Genomic DNA, 22,713 nt, shown 5'->3' with positions numbered 1-22,713 from the left:
TCATCCCTCCTGCGCTCTCCCTCTCCCTCTCCCTCTCCCTCTCCCTCTCCGTCTCTGCCCGTGTCTGATCTCTCTTCCTCTTTTGTCTTCTTCTCACACCATGTGGCGTCCTAGGTTGAGTTAGCGTGTTTTTTTTTGGGTTTTTTTTATCGTCATAAAGCTCCATCTCTCCGAGCTCCGCTGAGGCGGAAAAGCATCTCCGCTTTCTTCATCAATTCCTAATCCGCTTCCTTTTAAGGGTAATGTTGCTTAAACTCGCAATTTAAAGTCGAACGCAGCGCCTCGTCAGTTTCATACTCCGCGAGACGCTTCTTAAAGTCGGAGGGTGGGGGGGGGTGGGGGGGGGGGGTTTAACCTTTTGGAGCTGTGGATTATTTGTTGTGTAATCCTGCTTTTTTAGCTGCAAACATTGCAGTCACGGGACTGTTCTCAACACACACACATACACACACACACACGGAAAATGCTTATCTTGCCGGAGAGAAGAGGGAGCGAAATCTGTGTCACAACTTTAAAGTGAGCATCGCGCTCGCTGGCTCGCCCTCAACTTTGCCTGAAAATGAAAAGTCCATTTCACCTTCCCTCGCCTCCCCGGCTCGGATGATGCCTGTTGCCAAGGCGACCGCTATAACCCAGGTGACAGACCCTTCCTGTGAGATGCGCCCTGTGATTGGCCTATCGACCGAGCCGGGGAGGAGGGGGGCTGCCGGCGGAGCGCCGCCATTGGCTGCGGGGTTGGCAGAGGCAGGAGCCCACAGCACACAGAGATTGTGGAGGAGAGCATTGATTTAATGGGCTGGCAAGCGGGCAGACAGCAGAAATACACACACAAATATATATATATATATATATTTATCCACACACACACACACACTGGCGGGCTCGAGGTGCAAGGGGAAATTTAGCCCAGTGGGGGTCACCTCTGTGGGAGCGAGTGTGTGTGTAATATCATGCTCTCCAGGAGAGGCGTTGCTGGCAGTAATAGAAGCACTCCCAGGAGCAGACCACGCTGGGTAATATCACACTCCCCAGGGAACTCGCCATACACACACTCACCCACACACACATATGTACCGCAGCGAAGCGCGGCACACACACACACACACACACACACATGGCCCGCGCTCAACACGACTGACATATTAATGCAAAGATCCAGACACAGTGGGACACACACGCGGAGCATATTAGCTTCTCGCCGTCGTACAAGGTCAGGAGCTGCGGTGGATCGGCGCAGCGGCGTTTTTGGATATTCTGGGATCCGCGGAGACGCCGGGGATCCGCGGAGGCTCCGGACGGGCGCCGCTCATTAGACATGACACAGTTTAGGTCGTCGCACAGATGTGAAGGAATCTGTGAGATGAAAATGTTCCACCGCCGGGTTCAGAGACGTTCTGCAGGATTGTTTTAAACATTCGGCTCGTCTGAGTCCTCTCTGCCCTGCGGTGAGCAGGCAGCATCCTGGGAGAGCTCGCTGTGCTGATAGTTTTTTGGGGGGAAAAAGCTGGAAACCACAAACACGACCATCCCCGGTGATATGGCAAGCGGTCCTTCTCTGTCCCGGATAATCCACTTTGGTGTGGAGCGAGGCTGCATCTGCCAGCGTGATGGACGACACAGCCGGTCTGTGAGGACCGGCCTTCAGCCGCTCCGCCAAACGCTCACACCGCTGGCGTGAGGCGGGGCTCTCAGGGTGGGACCAGACTCTTCTGGGACCTTTATTTTGGAATGGATAGGTGGTTTTTCTACACAGAAACCTTGAACGTTAAAGTTTTGAGATAATTTTTTCATGCATTCTTTGAGTTTTAGCGGTTATAACTATGGCCTCTTGTTGAAAGAAACATCAGATTTTATGAATTAATCTGGTACTTTTATGCATTGTACCCGTGTTTGCCAGAAACTATAAACTAAAATGGCATATAAACACAAGTGCAATTTTTTTTTTCTGAAGTGCTTTGACAAAAAAGCAACAAACAAAAAAAAAACCCCACAAGTATATGTTTATGAAGGAAATAAATAAAAATTTCCCAAAAGAGGCAGGAAACAACATCATGTGTTCATCTGTCCCAGTTTCTTCCTACTTTTCATATCTGTTACAGAAATGAGGCTTTTTGATGCGTCTGTTACTACTGAGACAAATCACATCACCTCAAAATCTGCTGGTTCTCCTCTAAGTTACGTTTTGGTGGTCATGAGATGATAGCTATACTTTAAAGAAATGGAAATTATAGATGGTGTTCATGTCTCAATACCTGCTATCACTGAAGATGAGTGAGAAGTTAAGAGGTTTTTTTTTTTTTTTTTTGTCGTTTCTCTGATACTGCTCTGGTACTGGAAGATACTGTTTAGCTAATTTGTTCTATTTAATATCATTATATTTATTTGTTTTTGGACAAATTATGGACAAAGAGTGCAGGGTACAGGTGGAATCATAACACATCCCAACAGCCCACTTTGACACAGCAAATAATGTAATGACATGACGTGATGGAGCGACATAAGTAAATGGTAAACGAGCATAACATTTTATTTTAATACAATGCAACATCATAATTTCATCTTGTTGTAAAACAGCATCATCCTGTGACGATACAACATAATGTGACACTTTGGCATCATAATTAGATGAAAGCATGAGACCGCAGTGTAACAGTAACGCAGACTGAATCTGTTTTCAGTTGCACAGTTCTGCCACATTTGGCTTTTTTCTCGCAGACTCTCAGTGCGAGGCTCAGAAGTCCGCGGTGTTGACACGTCCCCACCCCGCAGCCTGTACCTGTATCATATCACACAGCACTACAAAGTGAGCTGAACGCCAGCCAAGATGACTTAAATTTTATATTTACTTTGTGGTCGCTCTCTTCCTGCTGTTCTGGCTCTCTGCTGTACACAAACTCCCCCCCCTCCTCCTCCTCCTCCTCCTCCTCCTCTTCTCGTTCTGATTTTGCCACATTCAGATGACAAGGCAGATGAAAGCAGAAGGCTGAGAGAGATAGAGAGAAAGAGAGAGAGAGAGAGAGAGAGGGGAAGAATTTTCACGGCGGCCTCTCGCTGTAATCTATAGGCTGGCTTCACTCAGATTGGGAGCCGACAGCTTCATTAGGTGAGGAGGGGGAAACTGCTTTGATCTAAAAATACACACCAGCATCGCCTCCGGAATCGAAAAAGTTAAAGAGTTTCCCTGTGTCTTAATCAGAACGAACCCCACCGGTTTCTAACCGGAGGACGGGAGGATGTGGCGTTCAGGATGCGTTAAGTCCCATTCCTCCCAGCTTTATCTTTCTGCGGGAATGTGGGAATGTTTGTACGTCTGTTTTTCTCAGACTGAGGAGGGGGCGGGGAGCACGACTAGTGCCGGTAGATGATCACAGTGTTGTGTGTGTGTGTGTGTGTGTGCAGGTGGTTTAGCAAATAAGAGACCAGCTCAGAGTCCGGACCTTGAGCCGATGTTTGGGCTCTGGGCTCGCCGTGCTGTTTGTCATGTGCTTTGAGGAGCCTGATAGCGCTTCCAATAACAACTGTGTTATCTGTCTTTCTGTCCCCTGCTTCACCTCTGCCTCTCCTCCCTCCTTCCTCCTCTCCTCCTTCCTCCTCTCCTCCTTCCTCCTCTCCTCCTCGCAGAGCATAGGCAAAGGCTCGCTGTGGTCCATAGACCCGGAGTACAGACACAACCTGATCCAGGCGCTAAAGAAGACGCCGTATCATCCCTACTCGCCGGGTCTGGCCACGCCCTCCACCTCCCCGCCCACCCTACCACCGACATTTCACCACAGGTGAGAGCGCCGCCCGCTGCTTCCACCTTTCCCAGATCCTCCGGAGGCCGTCACTGAACGAGCGGCTGTTGTGAGTGAGTGATGTTGCATTAAAACACACCAGTTACTCAGTGTGATTATATATAATGATTGTTCTCGCAGCGTTCCTGACTCTATTAGTCGTTGGACGTGCCATCAGTTTGACCCTGATTATACTAAAGGAGAGGATCTGTTGGAAGATGTTGAGTTTTCGTGAGAGGATGGCAGTACTGCTTCTACAGGAAGCTAGATCGCTGAGTTTTCATTTATCTCGTGTCGCATTTACTCCGTGAATAAAAAATATCTGAATTAATGACCTATTTTTGACCCTCTATATAAACACAAAAGTTTTTTTCCACAGGTACTTAACTGAACTTTTAAGACTTGTTTTGTTTTTTTGCATTGAAGATCGACTTTAAATGGACAAACAAACAGAGAGCCTCTGGCTCGAACTTTATGCAGCTTTTCAAAATACAAAATGAAATTGTTAATTAATACAAAGACTCCTAAAAATATTATTTCATTTGAACTGATCTCAATTTTAAAAAATGACCTTTATTCCCCCTCAATAGTTTTTTTTTTTTAATTACTTAATGAATTACATGTTTTTCTTGCTTGAAAGCAACAGTTTTGTGTTCATTTCATTTGGACTCATTTGTTTTGTTGCTTACTTTTATAACAGTAGTAGCATAAAATCGTCAGAGTTTTAGTTTTGAATCAGCAATCTTGTATTTTTGAAAAAGAGCTATAGAAGTATTGTCCAAATCATGACTCCGTCCATCCGTCCCATGTCCCACCCGGTCTGCAGGGGGACAGTGGACTGTCCTGTCGCCTGCAGCCTCCTCCAGCTCTGCTGAAAAGCTAATTCCAGACCATCCGAGACGTCTCGTCTCTTCAGGAGGTCCTGCATATGGAGTAGAAGCAGCTCTGCTGGTTCAAGTTCTCCAAACCCAATAACAATAAATGAGTAATCGAGTAGTGGACTAGTCAGCCGCAGCCGTAGTTTGACCCTCAGGCTTATTTATCTCAAAAGTTTAACCGTACGAGTGTAAAAACAGTTGCAGTTAGAAGTGCTGATTTCTTTAATCTCACAGTAAAATATACAGCGAGCAGCTGTCTGACCGGAGAAAGTTTTTTGTTTTTTTTTTTATCCTCGCTCTAATTGCAGCTCTTTGTCAGCAAACTTCATCTTTCATCTGTTTATTTTGCAGCCTCTGGTCGTCGTATTGCAGAGGTCTGGGCTCCCTGTTGCTTTCACCAAACTCAATACAGGAAAAAAAACGTTGTTTTTGTATTTTAAAGTTCCTAATTATGCTCCGAACGGAGCCAAACAACACAAACCTGTGATTTGAGATGTAAAAAAAACGAATCAAGAGTGAAGCTTCAGGTTTCTTGCACGGTGGTCCAAAACGTGGGTGAGGAACAGATTCGGCCAGTTTCAAACGGCCGCGGCCAGACGAGCGCGGCGTGCGGCAGGGTTTACCTGGGTATGCATGGGGCTTGCGAGAAATCCGTCCACCTGCTGAAGTCCCGTTTGCATTCATTACATTCATTCATTCATTCTGTGATCTCGAGCTGCCAGTCGCCGCCTTCCTGTTCTCTAACTCATGGGATCTTTGCGAGGAAAGCGAGCCTGCTGCAGATGGCTTTTCCGGCTGAATGATGCAAATACAATTCAGTGAACATGTGCGTTTGCATGAGGTGTGGTGTGTAGGATGCTACTTGTTATAAACCGCACGGCTTCGCTCGCCCAGCTGCCAGATCACAGAGTGAAAAAAAGGAAATACATTTCTGAGGTTAAACTGTCAGGAGTTAAGTTTTTTATTTTACCCCCCACCCCCCCCTCTCCATCTGATGTAAGATAAATCAAATAAAGCCGATATCCGTGTGCCGAGCAGAAAAACCTATACAACACTCTGACTCTCTCTATCCTCGTTCTCCATCTGTCACTTTCTCCTCCCACTCGCTCCAGGCACTATAAAGCTGACCTGCCCCGTCCGCTCCGCAAATCTTTTTGCACGCTGTTTTCATGCAACAACACTTGCGTTCCCCCCCCCCCCCCCCCCCCCCCCCTCCCTCCCTCCCCCCCCTCCCTCCAGGCTCTTCGCAGGTAAAAAAGCACAGGTTGCCCTTTTTTCTCTCTCTCTCGCTCTCCACATTCTCACCTATCCACTCACCATTTTCCAGCCCCCCCCCACCCCTCGTCGTTTCTCCTCCTCTTTCCTCCGGCTCTCAACCCGTTCTCTCTCTCTCCGTCTCCTCTTTTAATATCCCCGTGCTCCCTCCTGCTCGTCCTCAGGCATACATTACAACTAGTGGGGCACCCAGTACTCCATCTTCTTTATTTATCCCTGCTGTGATTTATTCCCCCCCTCACTCGCTCTCTCTCTCTCTCTCTCTCTCTCTCTCTCTCTCTCTCTCTCTCTCTCTCTCGCTCCACTCTTTTCACTCTCTCTCTCCGTCACTTTATCATTCAATTAAATCCTCTTTTGTCTACGTTCACTTTATTCCTCAACCTCTCGCGGTCACACACACACGCACACACACACACACACACACACACACTTCTCCACCTGTGTTGTTTCCTCCGTCTCCTCTCCTGACCTCTCCTCTGCTAACATCTCGCTTCCCACCTCCTCCGCTCATCCCCGTGGAGATGTCAGAGAGCCACTATTAGGCCTTTTTTTCCCTTCTTCTTCTTCTTCCTTGCTCTCTCTCTCTCTCTCTCTCTCTCTCTCTCTCTCTTCACCATCACCAGCACCAGCACCAGCCTCGCCCCCCCGCCCCTCTCTTTCCACCTCTCCCCAGCCGATCGGGGCAGGTTGGCATGCAGAGCCAGCGGACTGTGTAAGACAGAATAATTGGTTCACCATAAAATGTAAAAGTGTCATTTTGAACAATGAGGTATGGGGAAGTGGAACAAATTGGAGGCTGGATTCGGAACAGGAGGAGGATGGAGGGCGGGGGCCGTTCATTTGCATTGCCAGGCGGCGGCGGCGTTGGAACGAGATCCCGTTCCCCGCGTCCTCGCGATGCAGCACCTGCGTGTGTGTGTGTGTGTGTGTGCCTCCAACTTAAATTAATCAGTTTTCCCAAGTCTGAGGCTCACAGATATTAAGCCGCCGCGGCAAAACACTGAGGATAATTGCATCAAAACAAATCAAAGAGTCAATTATCACAATAGTCGCTGATGACTTGTTTGTTGATCTGACTCGGCTGGTTCATTGATTATTCAAAACTATAGCTCTCGTTCCCTCCTTTACATCTGAGAGCGACCCGCAAAGGTTCAAACCATCAACCGCTGTGAGCAGGGATTAGCGGACTTCAAGGACTTGAACCTTGAACGCCGAAGTTTTCAATCAAACCCTCTCGTGATTGCTTCTCTTTGGTTTTTGCGGCGGCCGAGACTCGGCTGGTCGAGTGGTCGTCTCTCAATCGCCAGGTTGGTTCTTACTGGGTTTGCACACCGTGGAAAGAGTTTGTTTTTAAGATTTTAAGTCTCTCATTGTTTAATTCGAGGAGAATTCACAGGAGAGAACAACAGATAAAGCATCTTTAATATAACCCTTCCCGCCTGTTATGTAATAACTGGGGATGAGAGGCCACAGTGGGAAGGAGGTCAGAATTCACAGCTGCAGACTGTTTTCATTTTTACTTCTTATGATAAAAGAAGATAAACAAATTGTGGATTCCATGGAGCTTCTTCAGAAAACACATGGCTGGGAGCACAAAAGCCCCTTTCATTAACCTTGAATGTTAATTTGATGAAGATTAAAAAAAACACTTAAGGTCTGTCATTTTTTTTTTCTTCTACTTTTTATCTCACATTCGTCCGAGTTGTTGAAGAGATGAATCTCTTAGTGTCCAGATGTTTCCTTTTCTCTTGAGAACATCTTAAATTTGGAGAGGTTTCGGCTGGATGTTGACTGTCGAAATCAAAATTAACGTTGCACTGAAAAAAAATGCTCCACATATAAAGTGACGCTAGAGGTTCAAATCGAATGAGACAAGAGATCTAAAAGATTTGGTTAAGTGGCTCCGATAAGGAGGAGAATGGTTTATTAATGGCAGATTCAGGTGTCAAATTACAAGAATTTGATGGCGTGTGGCTTGTGGAATCTTTTAGCCTCATTTACAGTCCTTTATGTGTGATTGCGTTGCAGTAACAGCACACCTGGCAGGCTAGCTGCATCTTTTTCAGTGTTTCTACCTTTTCGAGGTTGTTTTAAAAAGTGTTGCCGTGGAAACGCAAAACATTTTTAGAAACATTGTCATGCAAAACTGCAATTTCTTTTTTTAGGAAGAGAGGCAGTGAAGTAAAAATACACGGAATCAAAATGATGATGATGCTGGTGTCAAATTACAAGCAGTTGAGAGTGATGGTTTGATGGCGGACCTTAACAAGATCGGAGTTTAAAGAGTTTGTTTTAAGACTGAAGAGAATACGAGGAGCTCCAAGAAGTCTGGGAATGAATGAAATGATCATTCAGAGAAAACGAGCATTGAAGACATGAGTTAGGTTTACCTGTGACAGTGAGGCCAAAAATAAATAAATAAATAAATAAAGGTGTTGAGAAGAATTGTGAAAAGTGGGCCACACAGTCAGACAAACGTCTGCGTTAGAACACGACATTAGCAGCTTCCTTTATCTCGCGAGTCAAGTCCAATCAATATACGACGGTATCTCTCTCAAGAGCCCTCGCTCTCAAGAATATTATGTTATGAAGTGTAATGACCGTGAACGGCTGCACAGCATGTCTATTATGTTAAGGTCAAGGACTGTCTCAAGCAGTTCCATACAACGCAGGAGTGGAAGCCGGGCGCGTGGAGCGATGGAGATGGATAGATAGAAGGAAGTGTCAGCGTGAGGAGGAAAGAAAAGGGGGGGGGGGGGGGGGGGGGGGGGAGAGAGAGGCAGCGCGCCCATGCTTCTTTGTCCTCTGCCGTTTGTCGCTCACACCTTCCTTTTTTTCTCCCCATACACGGGCTATAATAACTCACGCCGCACCAGTCGACCCCCACATGCAGTTTCCTCCCGTGTGTCTGTGTGTGTGTGTGTGTGTGTGTGTCTGTGTGTGTTTATCCTATGCATGCATTTCCAAACGAGTGTATGTAGATGTTTGTACGTGTGTGTGTGTGGAAAGTGGGAGAAGGTAAGACGGAGCATGCTGGGAAGGAGGGTCAGCTTCGTGGTGCATTCCTTCACACCCCATCAGCATCTGGATGAGAGTGAGCGAGGGCGGGAAGAATGGATGGAAAGGAGGGGGGGGGGGGCAGAGGAAGAGCTCGCTCCTTTCATTTCTTCATTTCTCTTTCTTTCTCTCTTTTTCTCTCCTGCTCGTGCCTCCATCTCTTCCCTCCGAGAGAGAGAGAGAGAGAGAGAGAGAGAGGATGAGGGAGGATGCTGGTGGGGATGGGGCGGCTGCAGAACGAGCGTCTGCTACGAGTTTAGCCCCTCGCCCACTACATTAAATGCACAGGGTTGCCGTGGCAACCGGAACGCCGCCATGGCAACACATGTAGCATAAGTCAGGTGCTGTCGCGCTGTGAAGCCATTTGTTGGGAGCGAGCGAGAGTGAGTGAGTCGTGAAGGGATGGGAGGAGAGAGAGAGAGAGAGAGAGAGAGTGGGAGAAAGAGGAGGGAGTGAGAGCGGGAGAGAAGAGGGGGAAGAGATGGGTGGGGGGTGGGGTAGTAGGGAAAACAGACAGGCTGTTAGCGGAGGAAAAATATGTTATCGCCGTGGCAACGCAATGTGGCAACTCTCCATGGCAACAGCAGGTGGCTCAGGGCTGAAATTTGCGTTCGCTCCTTTTGCCGCGTGTGTGCGCATGCACATGGCGTCCCTCTGTGTGTGTGTGTGTGTGTGTGTGTGTGTGTGCGTGGGCTTGTACAGTAAGTGCGTTGCGTGCATGCATGTGTGTGTGTGTGTCCGTCCCCCCCACACACACATCTGTTGAGGTGAGAGCTGCATCACAAGTGCAGCCGTCCAGATCCTCTCATTCAGCAGCTTAGCAGGACATAAAACACGCCTCACACCACAAAGGAAATTCTCCCCGTGAGTGGGAAACAAGCGCGCCGCTTTCCCAGAGTTCACGGCGGCGTCCCCCAGGTGCTTTCTGTCTGTCTGTCTGTCTGTCTGTGCGTGTGTGTGCGTGAGTGTGTAGATATGACTGTGAGACCCGTGTTGTCAGACACAGCCACCGTGTTTGGGAACAGCCTGTCTGGCTGCAGAGGGAAAGAGGGAAAAAAAAAAGAGAGAGAGAGAGAGAGAGAAGGAGCAGTCAGACGTGCTCTCTAATGGGGAGCTAAAGACCACTCAACCTGGAAAAGCTCTCACAGCCTCGTCCCCGTCCCTCCCTCCCTCTCCCCTCCGCCCTATCCCGCCATCTCCCCCCCCCCTCTGTCTAAAAAATTATGGATTCGCCGGCGGAAGTGTATTTATTGTCGTCTGCCCGTGCCAGTGAAGATATCTCCATCTATGTGAGGAATGCCGTCATTACCTCCCTCATTAGTGGTGCAATGATCACCTAAACTGAGTCCCCGGCTTTGTGTGCGCCAGTTTTTTAATGTGTCACCACGCTGTATGCACACGTGAGTGTGTGTGTGTGTGTGTGTGTGTGAGTGCTTAATGTGTGTGCGTTGATTTCCCTCGTCTTTTTTTTTTTTTTTTCTTTCCTTAACGTGTGTGAATGGACCAGCGGTGGGCGGTGGGGGGTTGTCATGAGAAATTACCCCCATGGACTACAGCGTGGAGGCTGTAATTCTCTGAGGTAATCACAGGGAATAATGGCAACAGTGGGACACCCGGGAATCTAATCACTATAATCAGAAGCGCTGGCTTATGGGCTCAAATTCCTGCCTCGCTATCTGCCTGGCGACGGAGCCGGCCGGCCGGCCGGGGCTGCTCCCGCTTCTGCTGCGACACCATCAAATGATTGACCAGTTGTTTTTTCTCTCTCTCTCTCTCTCTCTCTCTCTCTCTCTCCCTCCCACCTTCCTCCTCCCCCCATCCTTTCTTTTTTTTTCTAGTCCTCCATTGTGGTCGGGGAGTCCCCTCTTCAGAAAGAACGGAGGAGTCCTCCTACAAGGTACCGCCTCACCTCGCCACACGTCTCGCGCTTGTGTCTGCGTGTGTGATCTCCCGCCTGTTTCTCTCTCCTGTCTCACCCTCTCCCTCCCTCGCTCCCTCCCTCCCTCCCTCCCTCTCTCTACGGATGTGCCAGCTCCAATCATCTCAATTCCAAATCCCTCTTTTTAGGAGCGCACCTTGAGAATACAGAGCGCAGAGTTCTGACACTTGGCTTGATGCCGAAGGATCGATGCCGCTTCTTCTTCTTTCTTTCTTTTTTCTTTTTTCAATCTAGGCAAACTTTAAATTAAAAAAAAAAAGAAAAAGAAATATTTAAAAAAAGGATTTATAAAGGTGTAGCTGGTAAGAAAAAGGCGATCCATCCGTTTGGGCAGCGCTGTATTTCAGAGTACAGTTAACCTCAAAGAGAAAGTGGTTTAAAGTAGTGTTATTCAAACCTGCGAACTTTAAAAAAGAAAGCGATTTCTTTGTGGAAATTACTTCTGAACTATACGTGCTGGGATCAGGGGTCAGAGGTCTTGCCTGGAAACCCACTCTTGTGATCCGTCAGCGGCTGAACTTCCCATCCCAGATCCACTTCTCGAGCGTCTCTGCTCACAACTTCTGGCTGCCGGGTTACCAGTTCGTATGCCAGTCGTGTCCAGTCCTCGTCCTGGATGTCTCTGGATCGACTGATCGCAAAGTTTCTAAAAACTCTGCTTGGACTCTGCTGCTGCCATTTCCCCTCCTGCCACTTAATTAACCCGTTTTTCGACTGTGGGAGGAAACTAAGGTCCCGTTTCAACAACCTTATAAGTAAAAATCCAGTGTTTTTTTTTTTTTTTTGTTGCATTTTTGTTTCTTAAAAGTTTCCTGTTTACACTCCAGCGTTGTGAAAATGGTGTCTGTTTATGATGTAGCTTGCATGCCAGTCAAACTTTCTTATTGTCCATCCAGCCACGCATTTGCAGAAGGACTATTTGCGACACCCATGTTGTGCATGCGCAGTAGCAGCGCTTAAACCCACGCTTGCTCTGGAATCGCATGCAAACTCCCACAGAAAGGCCCCACCGCCGATACTGTGTCTGTGAGACAAGGTTGAGGGACTCTAACGACGGACAAACACTGCCAGTGTTTTACTCTTCCAGGCTTCCTTTTTCTCCCGTATTTTTCCCATTATTCCTCCTCCTCCTCCTCCTCCTCCTCCTCCTTCCTTCCTTCCTTCCCGACCTCCTCCCCGGTGGCTGGACGGCAGTTTAAATGGACATTCAATCCCAATCAGGGAGCACTCCGGGAGCTCGCTGGGCTGCCGAGTCCTAAATGGAGGGGGAAATGGATACATTAGGCGTCTGCGGCGCGCCCTCCACCGCCGCTGATAATGGAGTAGTAATGGTCAAGGAGCCGAGGCTGGAGAGAGTGTCTGAAAACCTGGACTCCCTGTAGACACACACACACACACGCAGCGTCTGAGTGATGCGTCTGAGCAGCTGGACAGACAGACGGGCAGACAGATAAAAAGAGAGCGAGGGGGAGAGACAGTCTCGTCGGGAAGGCTGGCTGGGAGTGCACGTGTGACGGGGAGACGGGAAACTTTCGAAAATGTGTTTTCCAAAGTACAAGAATGGTCAGGTGTGACATTCACAGGCAGTGGCGGTGAGGGGGGGGGGGGGGGGGGGGGGGTTGTGACAGCCAGCCAGGGGCAAAGACAAGGAAAGGGTTTCTGAGAGGGTTTGGGGGGAGGAGGGGGGCGGCGGAGTGAGTTTGGGGCTGTGAGTGCCCTACTTGGTTATTACCTCCATCTCCCGTTCCCAGAGCTTTCAGAGCCGCCGCGCTCTGAGCCCAGGCTGGATGACCCGGCCCCGGACTGGGATGAATGCGAGGACGGTGGCCGGGAGCTTACCCGACTTATTCCCCCCCCCTCCTCCCTCCTCCACCGCCTCCTCCGCTCCCTTCGCCAGAAGCCACAAAGTTCATCACACTGCAGCTCTTGATTAAAGCCGCCCTCCTACCTTCCTGTATTTAAGAAATTTTCACAACCACGGCTGACTTTTGCACGTGTATATAGACCCGCGGTGTCAAACACATTTTAGAGGGCTGGACCACCAAAATCGTACCATAATAAACTTAAAATTTTAACTTTTTCTCACTTATATGTGATTAAAGTGTCTATATTTTTAACAAAACCAAACAATTACTACAGGAAATTACTTCAATGTCAACATAAAGCCAATATTAATGAAACCCTCTGGTGAAAAATACAGTGAAATGTCCACAAACCTTCTCCTGCAGCTGCGTGTTTTGACAGAGCGACCTTGACAGCACGGCTTTGAGGCTGGTTTGATAGCGGTGAGGCAGTGCTGTGTGTTGCTCTTTCTCTGCTCTGAGATTATACTTGTTTTATATGAATTTAAGAATAAATTCAGAGGCTCTTGATGTGTGATAGTTGGCAGGGCGGCTTTGTTCGGCATGTTTCACCAGTCTGCTGGTAAAGTAGCTTTAATCACTGTAAGAAGAAGATTTGCACCCCTTCTTCAGTCGAAATGTGCATTGAGGGGCCGTGGGATCCCACCCCTCGCTGCCTATCTATATATTTATTGAGTTGATATAGTAAATGCTGTCAGATGGCTTTGTTTAGCTTCCTTATTCTTAAACTTTCTTTATTGCTGCCTCCCACAGTAGTGGCACATTTAATGAAAAAGCGCATTACGAGTCGTTATAGAGAAGTGAGTCCTTTATTCAGCACGTCGTCGTACGTTTAAAACCCTTTTAACAAACAGACGAGCTGCTTGTGGGCAGTCCACCAGGCCAGACCAGAAACCTGGTTTTCAAGGCGAAACTCCATGTTTGCTGGTGTGAAGATAAAAAGGGTGAATCTTCCAGGGAGTGAAACGTCCCACGTCTGAAGCATCTGTACCGGTATGAATGTACATTTGGAGCAGGTGAGGGGTCAAAGGTTGACCTGATTTCAGCCCTGGGTTGGAAAATCTTAATAAATTAGTCCCTTGAGGAAGCAAACAGAGCACATATTCCTTTAAGTTTGATTCTGGAGGGTCTCAGTCCTGCTCTGATTGTGTGCCACCTTGCTTATGAAGTCACATTGACCAAGTGTTCCTCTTTATGTGCTCTTGCTGCCCGCCCCCCCAAGCCTCACGTTATAGCACATGTCAGTCAGGGAGCCACTTAAACCCTCAGCCGGAGTGTCAGATAGACAAGCCGGTTAGCCATCCAGTTAAACTGCCAGCAACTTCAGCCCACCAGCAATCCGGCCCGTCCGTCAGCCCATCAGTCAGACGGCATTAGCATGCATCCTGCCCTCAGACTCTGTACTCGCTTTAACACCACGCAGCAGCCAAATCGAAGATGGAGACCGAAGGGGGGGTACATTCTCAAGGTCTGTCGGGAGTGACCTTTGACTGTGGACTCGGCGTGTGAGTGTTAGCGGTACGGTGCCGGTCGTGCTCCTCCGCCCGCGGGGCCATGTGGAACTCATTTGGCGGGAGAGCGGAGGAGGCCGGGCGAGCGCGCGGCCCGCGAAGGAGTGGAGGGGGGGGGTGAGGGAGGCGGAGGGGATCGACTCCATCCTGGAAAAACAGGCGAGAAAGAGGCAGAGCGGCTGACCAGACGGGAGGACGGCTTCTCCTCCTCCCTCCTCCCTCTGAGGCGCGAGGACGGACTCCTCGGGAGCGACGCCCGCTCCGTTCGTCGCCTCGTCTCGGCAGCATATGTCCCAGACTTTTTTACCTGCGGAGACAGCATGCGCGCACAGTTGGAAATATGAGTCACCACTATACATAGAGCGACGGCGAGATCGATACGGCGGGGGAGGAGGGAGGGAGGATGGAGTTACAAGGACAAAAAGAAAGGGCTGGCTGAGATGTTTAAACTGCAAAGCGAGGGAGAAGGAGGAGGAGGAGGAGGAGGAGGAGGTGAGGATGCAGGACTGGCACGTGAGACGAGTGTGTGTGTGTATCCAGGGTAAACAGCGGCGGTCAGGAGTGTGTCGCTGAGCTCTGAGAGGCCATGTCAAACAGAGCCTGGTATTTCCTTCCCCGCTGCCTCCCTCTCTCTCTCTCTCTCTCTCTCTCGTCTGATGCATGATCTACCACTCGGTGGCATGTGGACGGGGAAACTGTTGCGATGGCAACCCGAAGCCCGACTCCAGCGAGCGGCGGGAGAGGGAGGGGCAGGGGGTGCACATCAACCCGGGGAGACCTAACGCACTGCCCACACACACACACGCACGCACACACGCACACACACACACACACACACACACACACACACGCACGCATGCAACGAGTGATCAAGATTACAAAAGAGACTCTGTGCAGGGACTTACTTATAAGGTTATGGAGAGCAGAGCTGGAGATATCAGGGGCAGAGCCGCACTAACTGGAGTCAATAAGATTACTATGGACACAGCCGGCCGAGGGGAAGGGCTGCAAAACACACTTAGGATGACAAGAAAAAACACACACACGCACAAACAAATCCATCATAACTCATCTTTATGTGTGTGTCTGTACAACATGGTCCAAATATACAGAATCGTGTATGTTTTAATGAGCTCGTGCTTCCCGGGGCGAATCAAATTTCTCCCCCCCTCACATCCATCAGAAACTTCCTGTACGGACTCCGATTTCAAAAAAAAAAAAAAAAAAAAAAGCAGAGAAACAAAGCAGCAACAGGCTTCCCGGCTATATATTGACGGTATGGTAAATAGGTGTCGGCGTCGGTGAATTAATGAATGAGTCCGCAGCGCAGACAAAAGCAAAACAGCAGGTCATCATCTGCAAAACCCCGGCTGACCCCAGAGATGGAAATGACAGCTGTTTTAGTGAACTGGGATGGCTGTGGCGAGCAGCCGGCCCTGAATAATAAAGGCTTTTGGCTCAGATGTACTCTCTTCTCTTCTCTTCTCTTCTCTTCTCTTCTCTTCTCTGATGATACATTCGTATTTACAACAGTGACAGTATTGACATTCCTAATGTCTTCCCACCAGTCTGCATCTGTCCAGTATGAGGTATAAAAAAAGAAAGAAGCAGACTTTGACCTTGATGGAAAATGTGAAAACAGCTCAAAAGGAACGCTTTCATTTGGAAGTTCTGACTGTTTGTTTCCCCGAAACCAAACCGTCTTTGACATTTTTGTCAAAGTAGGTCAGCGTGTGCACGAGAGCAGCAGATTCAACGGGAGCCGTGTTGTGTTGTTGCACAATAATCTGAAATAATCCACAGAATATGAGGGAGAAACCAAATGTGCTGCAAGAGTTTACCCAGCTGACCGCGGCGTTACTCCAGACGGCATGACGGCGCGTTGAGTCACTGTGACCGGTCCGGTAGACTGAAGCGAGTTATGGTCAACGGATGAAATAATTCAAAGTATTTTCCTGTAATTTTGGGCAAGAGGAAAACTCGCCCAGTCGTCCGACATCTCCAAGTGTTCTTCGAGGTTTAGCGTGAAACGGGCGGGCGGAGGCGTAGCGCCTGGCGCCCGGGCGGCGGATCGGTTCAGGAGCGTAAACCCTGATCTTCCGCCGTCCCCGCAGATATTTCAGATGGCTTCAGGTCCGGGCTCGGAGCGGGCCACTCGAGGATATTCAGGGATTTGTTCCAAAGCCAGTCCATTATCCCGGCTGTGTGCTGGTGGAGTGGAAGTGTGGCTGGACGCTGTGTCCGGGCTCTGCGGTGTGAGTTTTTCCTCGCTGACCCCTTTGTGTTTCACACCATTCGTATCGTGCCTCGGCGTGGACGCGATAACATAAGCTGCACCTGGTTTTTTTGTTGGTTTTTTTTTTTTTTTTGAAATGTTGAAATGCCCGGCTCTGAAGCCGCAGGATTCAGTCTTTGTCTCATTAGACGATGGGACGTAATATTTGGTGATCTCCAGGTGGGCCTGCCATATGCCTGTTTTTCAGAGCAGCACAATTTCCATGTCGCGCTGGAGAGTCGTCCTTCTGTCAGGTTCTTTGGTTTCTTTGAAAGCTGGTTAGCATGACCACTGAGCACGCTGCCTCCTCCCCGACCAAGGCTCCTGTTGCCCAGTCACTCACCGACACCAGATGGACCGTTGGATGAGTCCTCATATCTGCACTTCTAAACTTCTCCCACTTTAGCGATGCTGCCCACTCTCTCCGGCAACTTTTCAACTGTCTTCTTCTTGGATCTTGGAGGGTTCGTTTGAATTCGTGGCTGATCTGCCTCATATGATGTGAATGAAATCCCGTATTGAAATCCCAATATGTAAAGTGTAAATAGGTTAAAAGGATTTTTTCTTTGCACAATAGAATGATTAAAAAAAAAAAAAAAAACATTTTTATGTTGTGAGTCTCTGATTTTATTTGATATTTTTCATGCATCACTGCCAGTGATTTCTAACGAAGTGATGTTTTCAGAGGAACTGGCGTCTGCACGTCAGGAATTCCGTGACTCACCATTAAACTGCAATCGTTAGGTTTTGTTTTCTCCAGTAACTCTTACTTTCTGTGCAAGGCTTCTTCTTTTTTCTTGGGATAAACAGGCATTCAGTGTACTAGTTGTAAACTTCCTCCCACAAACCGCCTCCCGAAGGTGAAAACTTTCAGGAAACCAGATCAGAAATACTTTTTTTTACCGTCCGCCATGGAAAGTAAAATTTGTAATTTTCCAAACAAAAGACCCGTGTGAGCGTGGCTGGCCGGCCCCGGGCCTCCAGCGGCCGCCGTGCAGCCCGCAGCGTCAGACAGGCTGGGTCGAGCCGAGCCCAGCGGTCGTTGGTAATTGAATGATTCGCAGCGGCCCTAACTCATTTATGACGCTTTCCCGCTCAATTTAACCTTGCCTTGCTCATCAATATTGCCCTGTTGGCCTCCTCAGACGGTCAGTGAATGCTCATCGAGCCGCCGCCGGGGCCCGGTCCAGGTCCAATTGGGTTTGGGAAGGTTTTTTTTTTTTTTTTTTTTTTCTCTCCCAGATGGGATTTGCGTCCGTCTCGTCTGAAGCCGAGCGTCTGCTGCTCTCTCTTCCAGTTCCCCGTGGCGTGATCCAGAACGGCGCCCGCGTCCGGAGCCAGGCCCTCTTCCCCGTCATCAGACCCCTACCCGTCAGCCCCGTGGGGAGCCGGACCTCGGCCATCAGGTTGGTAAACCCCCCCCCCCCGCAGGAACGCACGCCCGAAACCAGACACGAAATTTTCCACTCGCGGTTTACATAATCACGTCTTTATCGTGTTCACACGCTCGCCGCCGTGCACGGCGCTTCATCCAGGTGTGTTGTGTTTACCCAACGTGCGCGCGCACGCGGGTTTTTTTTTTCTTGGAGGGAGAGGCCGCGGTTCGGAGCATGCACGGACATGCACATCCATCACAGGAGCATGCGAGTATGATGGGCCGCGCCGCGTAATGAATTAAACATACCCAAAGGCTCGCTAAAGGTATGCGGTGAATATTTGATCACCGTACGGGGCGCGTGTTTTTCTTATACGATATTAATATGCTCGCCCTCCGATTCTGAAGGAGAGAATGTCCAGGGGACGGGGCACGCCGCCGAAGCTCCTTTTTGATTTATTGGTTGTCAGGACAACCCCGCCGCCGTCCGTTAACGCCGTCCTGACTCCGGAGTTTCTGGTAGTGCTGAGCCAGTCCCACAGGCCGCCCGACCGGAGGGGGGGGGGGGGGAGAAAAAAAAAATAAATGCAAAGGTGGCGGTCTGAAAATGAGAGCGAAAAGGAACGGCTGGCTCTTATTTGGGAGATACGAGCTTTTAATTTGAGCTAAGCAAGGTGCGCCGCAGCCCGAGGGCGCCGTTTGAGAGTGATAGATTATCACCTGGGCCGCTTTATGCTTTCTAGCCCAAAAAAACGGAGGAGTGAGGCGTATGCAGCAGTAACAGTGTGTGTGTGTGTGTGTGTGTATGTGTGTTTGGCCCGGGCAGATCATCCCTGGGAGACTACCTGAGCCGAGGACAGGACAGCCCGTCCCGCTACTCCCCGCCCCCCTGCGGCGAGGACCTCCAGGACGACCACACCTACAGCACGGCCAAGTCCCCCAGCAGGCTGTGCCCGTCGCAGGGCGCCGCCGCGTCCCCCCCGCTGGACGACGACGACATCATCGCCGTGGAGATCCAGGAGGACGTCAAGCCCGAGCCGCGGGAGATCCCGCTGGACGCCCACATCGCCACCGCCGCCTACCTTTCCCAGCAGCCCCCGCGCGGACAGAGACGCAGCTCGGGGACGGGGGGCGCCGGGACGCTGGCGGGCAGCAGTTTGCCCTGGACCAAAAGCCGAGCGCGGGGCGTCGGCGACACGCTGCCGCTGAAGAAGCGGCGCGCGGCGGCGGTGGAGAAGCCGCCGGAGAGCGACGACGAGGAGATGAAAGAGGCGGCGGGGTCGCTGCTCCACCTGGCGGGGGTCCGGGCCTGCCTCAACAACATCACAAACCGCACCGCCAAGGGCCAGAAGGAGCAGAAAGAGGCCCTGAGAAACTAAAACACACACATAGATCTCACACACACACACACACACACACACACAGTAGACGGCTCAAAGCACGCACACAATAACACGCATATACAAACACACAAATAGGTGAACAGGTAACGTTACTACAGCATTAGTCTCCACGGACACTGGTCATCTCCCTCTATCTATCTGCAGGGCATTAGGTGAATCCTACTTATTTGTGGCAATATCAAAAATCTATGTTTTCCTACATGTTCAGCAACACTAACATCAAATGGGTATTTCTCATGTGTCTTTGTTGTTTCTGTTGTTCAAAAGGGGATGAAAGCCATAAGATTACAGGAAAAAAACAAAAAACAAAAAAGAAAATCAAAAAAAAAAAAAAACGACGACGCATGTTTTGTCACCAATTTGGACACGTGGAGACGCGACAGAAGCCGAGGTCACGGGAACGGAAGATGGCTGTGTGTGTTTCGACTTTTTTTTCTTCTTCCTTTTTTGGTTTTTTTGTTTTTTTCTCGTTTCTATGTGAAAATCTGTAGCAATCTTGCGGCGGTGCCCAGCAGGGACGGCGACTCGCTCCGCATCACTCTCTCCTTACATCCACGAGCACAAATGTGAGACTGTGCCAAAGATAAGCGACCAGGTTGCTTCATGTAGCCAATTACGACGAGCGCTGACGGTAAAGGAAAAAAAAAAAAGAAAGAAAAAGAAGAAAGGAAAAAAAAAACCCGCGTGAAGAGCTAGAGAGAGCGACCTTAAGTGTCAAGATAATTGTAAAACCCAATGTGATATATATTCATGCACTCAAGATTATTTTACGCCACTTATAACAAAAGCGTCATGGGTAAAAAAGACATGGTTTATTTCAAGAGCACTCATAGTATTTAAGAATAAATATATTAAAATAAGAAAGAAAAAAAAAAAAAGCTCATGTTTATCACCATAGCGACGGATAGTGTGCCGGGTCTGAGGCAATATCTCCTTCATTTTGTTGTTGTTGTTGCATCAATGTAAACGTCCCTATAAGAAGCTCCCCAGTCTTAGATATCAGAGCTGCCAGTAGCGACACACACCTTCCAACTCATCTCGACAGCGTCTGAGGACTCGATAGACAACCTGTGGGGTTTTTCTTTTTGTTTTTTTTTTTGTTGTTTTTCTTTTCTTATTCCCGTCGTGTCTGTTTACCCCTCACTCTACCCTCATAAAGATATAAGCAATTTGTCCCGCGCGGACAACTCTGTAAAAAGGTTAGAAAATATTTTATTTTTTTCCTTTTCTTAATTGAAGCAATTTGACCTGCAGGACTTTCTCAGTTATATTGCATGGGTGCTTGTAAATAAGATAAGAAGCAAATCTTTTTTATTCAAAGATCATGTAAGATAAACGATGTATTTAGCATGAAGCATGACTTATTTTCATATAAACCTTGATCCTAGAGGAAAGAAAAAAAAAGTTTTGCCGCCAATTCTTATACCCGTGATTATATTGGAGGTTGTTTTTTTTTTTCTTTTCTTTGTTTTGGTTCTTTTTGTTGTTTTTTTTTTTTTTTTTTTTTTTTTTTTGGGATGGGGGGGGTCGTGTCGTTCTTCTTTACTTCTGAGCGGGCTTTCAAAGACGCGTCTTCAGGGAGGAACGTGGGAGATCACTCTGCAATTCAGAGGCGCCCCGGAGGTGGGGAGGGCGAAATGCACCCCCCCACCCCACCCCACCCTGCAGGGGGGGTGGAGGGGTGGTGCATCTCGCCCTCCCCCTCCCCGGGCGTCCGTCTGAATCACCTCGAAGGGGTGGGCTTCCGTCTTCTTCTGCCTGTACAGTGGTTTTTTGGTGTTCAGTGTTAACCTCTGCCCCCCCATCTCGTCCACCCCCCTCCCCTCCTCCCGGTGTGTGAGTTTGTGTGCCCGGGATAAACACACACCCTTTAACATTGTGCCTGCCTGCCTGCCCCCGCCCCAGTACCTCTGTTGTCCCGACAGAACGTTACCTGTCTTTATTTATAACAGTATTGATTTCATTTCTGCTCCCAGTGTGTGTGTATGTGTGTGTAAATGTACACGAGTCCTTACTTCTTTTTTTTATTATTTTTTTTTTCATTGACATCGTTTGAATCGGACGGACGCGGAAAACGTGACAAACCTCACATCTTCTGGACGGCTCTACGCTGAAAAAGAGAGAGTTTTACACGTTTCAAATGAAAACGCATCGTTTTTTGCGTTTTCGTTACGGAAAAGTTTAGCATTTGCTCGCTGTTCACATCCAAACGTCACACTGAAAATTGTAGTTCTCATGTGGGGCCACTAGTGGGTGCTGTTGGTAGCTTTGGTCGTGAAACTACACACACCTTCGGTTTTCAACTGCCTAGAATGCAACAAATGTTTTGTGTTTTCACTTGAAAATGTGTAAATGGGCCCTCGAGTGCGTCGGATCGGGAAAATGGCGCCATAACTGCTTGTAAATTTAAAATTTGAGCGTTTTTCTTGGTTGTGGCGCAAAGTAAACACGATGAAAATTGTCTGTTTTATCACAAAACCAAACCAAGAAAGACTCGTCAACAAAAATCTATACTTTATTTGGAATTTTTACAATTACCTTGTTGGTTTGGCGGCCATACTGATGCATCTTATGGCCCCGTTTAGGCCCACGGGCCTTATGTTTGCATTATTTAGCACATGAAGCTCGTGGATACGACGCAGAAAAGTTGTGTTTATGAGAGAATAACTAACCAGGAGATGTGAGGTTGTTGATGATTTCCTGTTTTTTTCGTTTGTTTTCTGACATCTTCCCGCCGCCCTGCGAGGTGTACGAGCATGTGACTTGAGTTTTGGCCAGACGCCGACGCTGCACTGCCGCCGAGCCGACAGGTGTTTCAAAAGTTTTCCCTCCACCTGCTCACGTGGGTCAAATGGTGATTTCCGGAAGAGGCAGTCGGTTCAGGTGGAGGCCGAGACCGGGGCAGTCTGTCACCACCTGTAGCATCGCCGCCGCCGCCACCTCTGCATCGCGGATGGCGTCCCGGATGGCGTCCCGGATGGCAACCCGGATGGCATCCCCTGGTTTTATTTTTTTTTCTTTCAAAGAGGCCAAAACAGAGACGCGGCGTCGGTTGTTGGTGTCGTGTGCCATCCGTCTCTCGTCTGATCTCTGTCTGCCGGGATTTGATGTAACAGTAACGTGTCGAGGAGGAGGAGGATGAGGAGGAGGAGGGGGTTTGCTTTAGCCACCATCTTTTTTTTTTTTTTTTTTTTCTTTTCCTGTGTCTCACTGGGGAAGTTGACCTCCCGACCTGTGAGTCCTGGAAACACACTTCACTGCCTGAAAGTCCCCCGAAAACAAGTGTTTCTTTCCAAACCTGCCAAAACCGCAAACTGCTCTCCAATAAACCAGTTGCCATTTTATTTCATCTGTTGATGTTTTTA

At 48.9% G+C, this 22,713-nt stretch overlaps 1 protein-coding gene and 1 long non-coding RNA gene across 3 annotated transcripts in view; one reads left to right on the top strand and one right to left on the bottom strand.

The window, feature by feature from the left end:
• The window catches only part of ches1 (checkpoint suppressor 1), a 78,552-nt gene extending 57,809 nt beyond the window's left edge, over nucleotides 1-20,743 (top strand). For both annotated transcript variants that reach the window (XM_030109533.1, XM_030109532.1), the window contains 4 exons: nucleotides 3,622-3,773; nucleotides 10,822-10,880; nucleotides 17,868-17,976; nucleotides 18,772-20,743. In XM_030109533.1, coding sequence (XP_029965393.1) covers nucleotides 3,622-3,773; nucleotides 10,822-10,880; nucleotides 17,868-17,976; nucleotides 18,772-19,324 — 873 coding nt within the window. In that variant the 3' untranslated portion in view covers nucleotides 19,325-20,743. The remainder of the gene's footprint in view (nucleotides 1-3,621; nucleotides 3,774-10,821; nucleotides 10,881-17,867; nucleotides 17,977-18,771) is intronic.
• On the bottom strand, nucleotides 858-19,430 carry LOC115401390 (uncharacterized). The gene is made up of 4 exons (XR_003932949.1): nucleotides 19,367-19,430; nucleotides 16,887-16,891; nucleotides 6,325-6,355; nucleotides 858-873 (listed from the first exon to the last, which is right to left on the bottom strand). It is a non-coding gene; the product is annotated as an uncharacterized LOC115401390 (long non-coding RNA).
• Nucleotides 20,744-22,713: the final 1,970 nt, after the last annotated feature.

The sequence above is a fragment of the Salarias fasciatus genome, chromosome 15, assembly GCF_902148845.1.
Source record: "Salarias fasciatus chromosome 15, fSalaFa1.1, whole genome shotgun sequence".
Classification (NCBI taxonomy): Eukaryota; Metazoa; Chordata; class Actinopteri; order Blenniiformes; family Blenniidae; genus Salarias; species Salarias fasciatus.
Note: the sequence above shows the minus strand (reverse complement) of the source record. Positions and strands in the feature narration are given on the sequence as shown.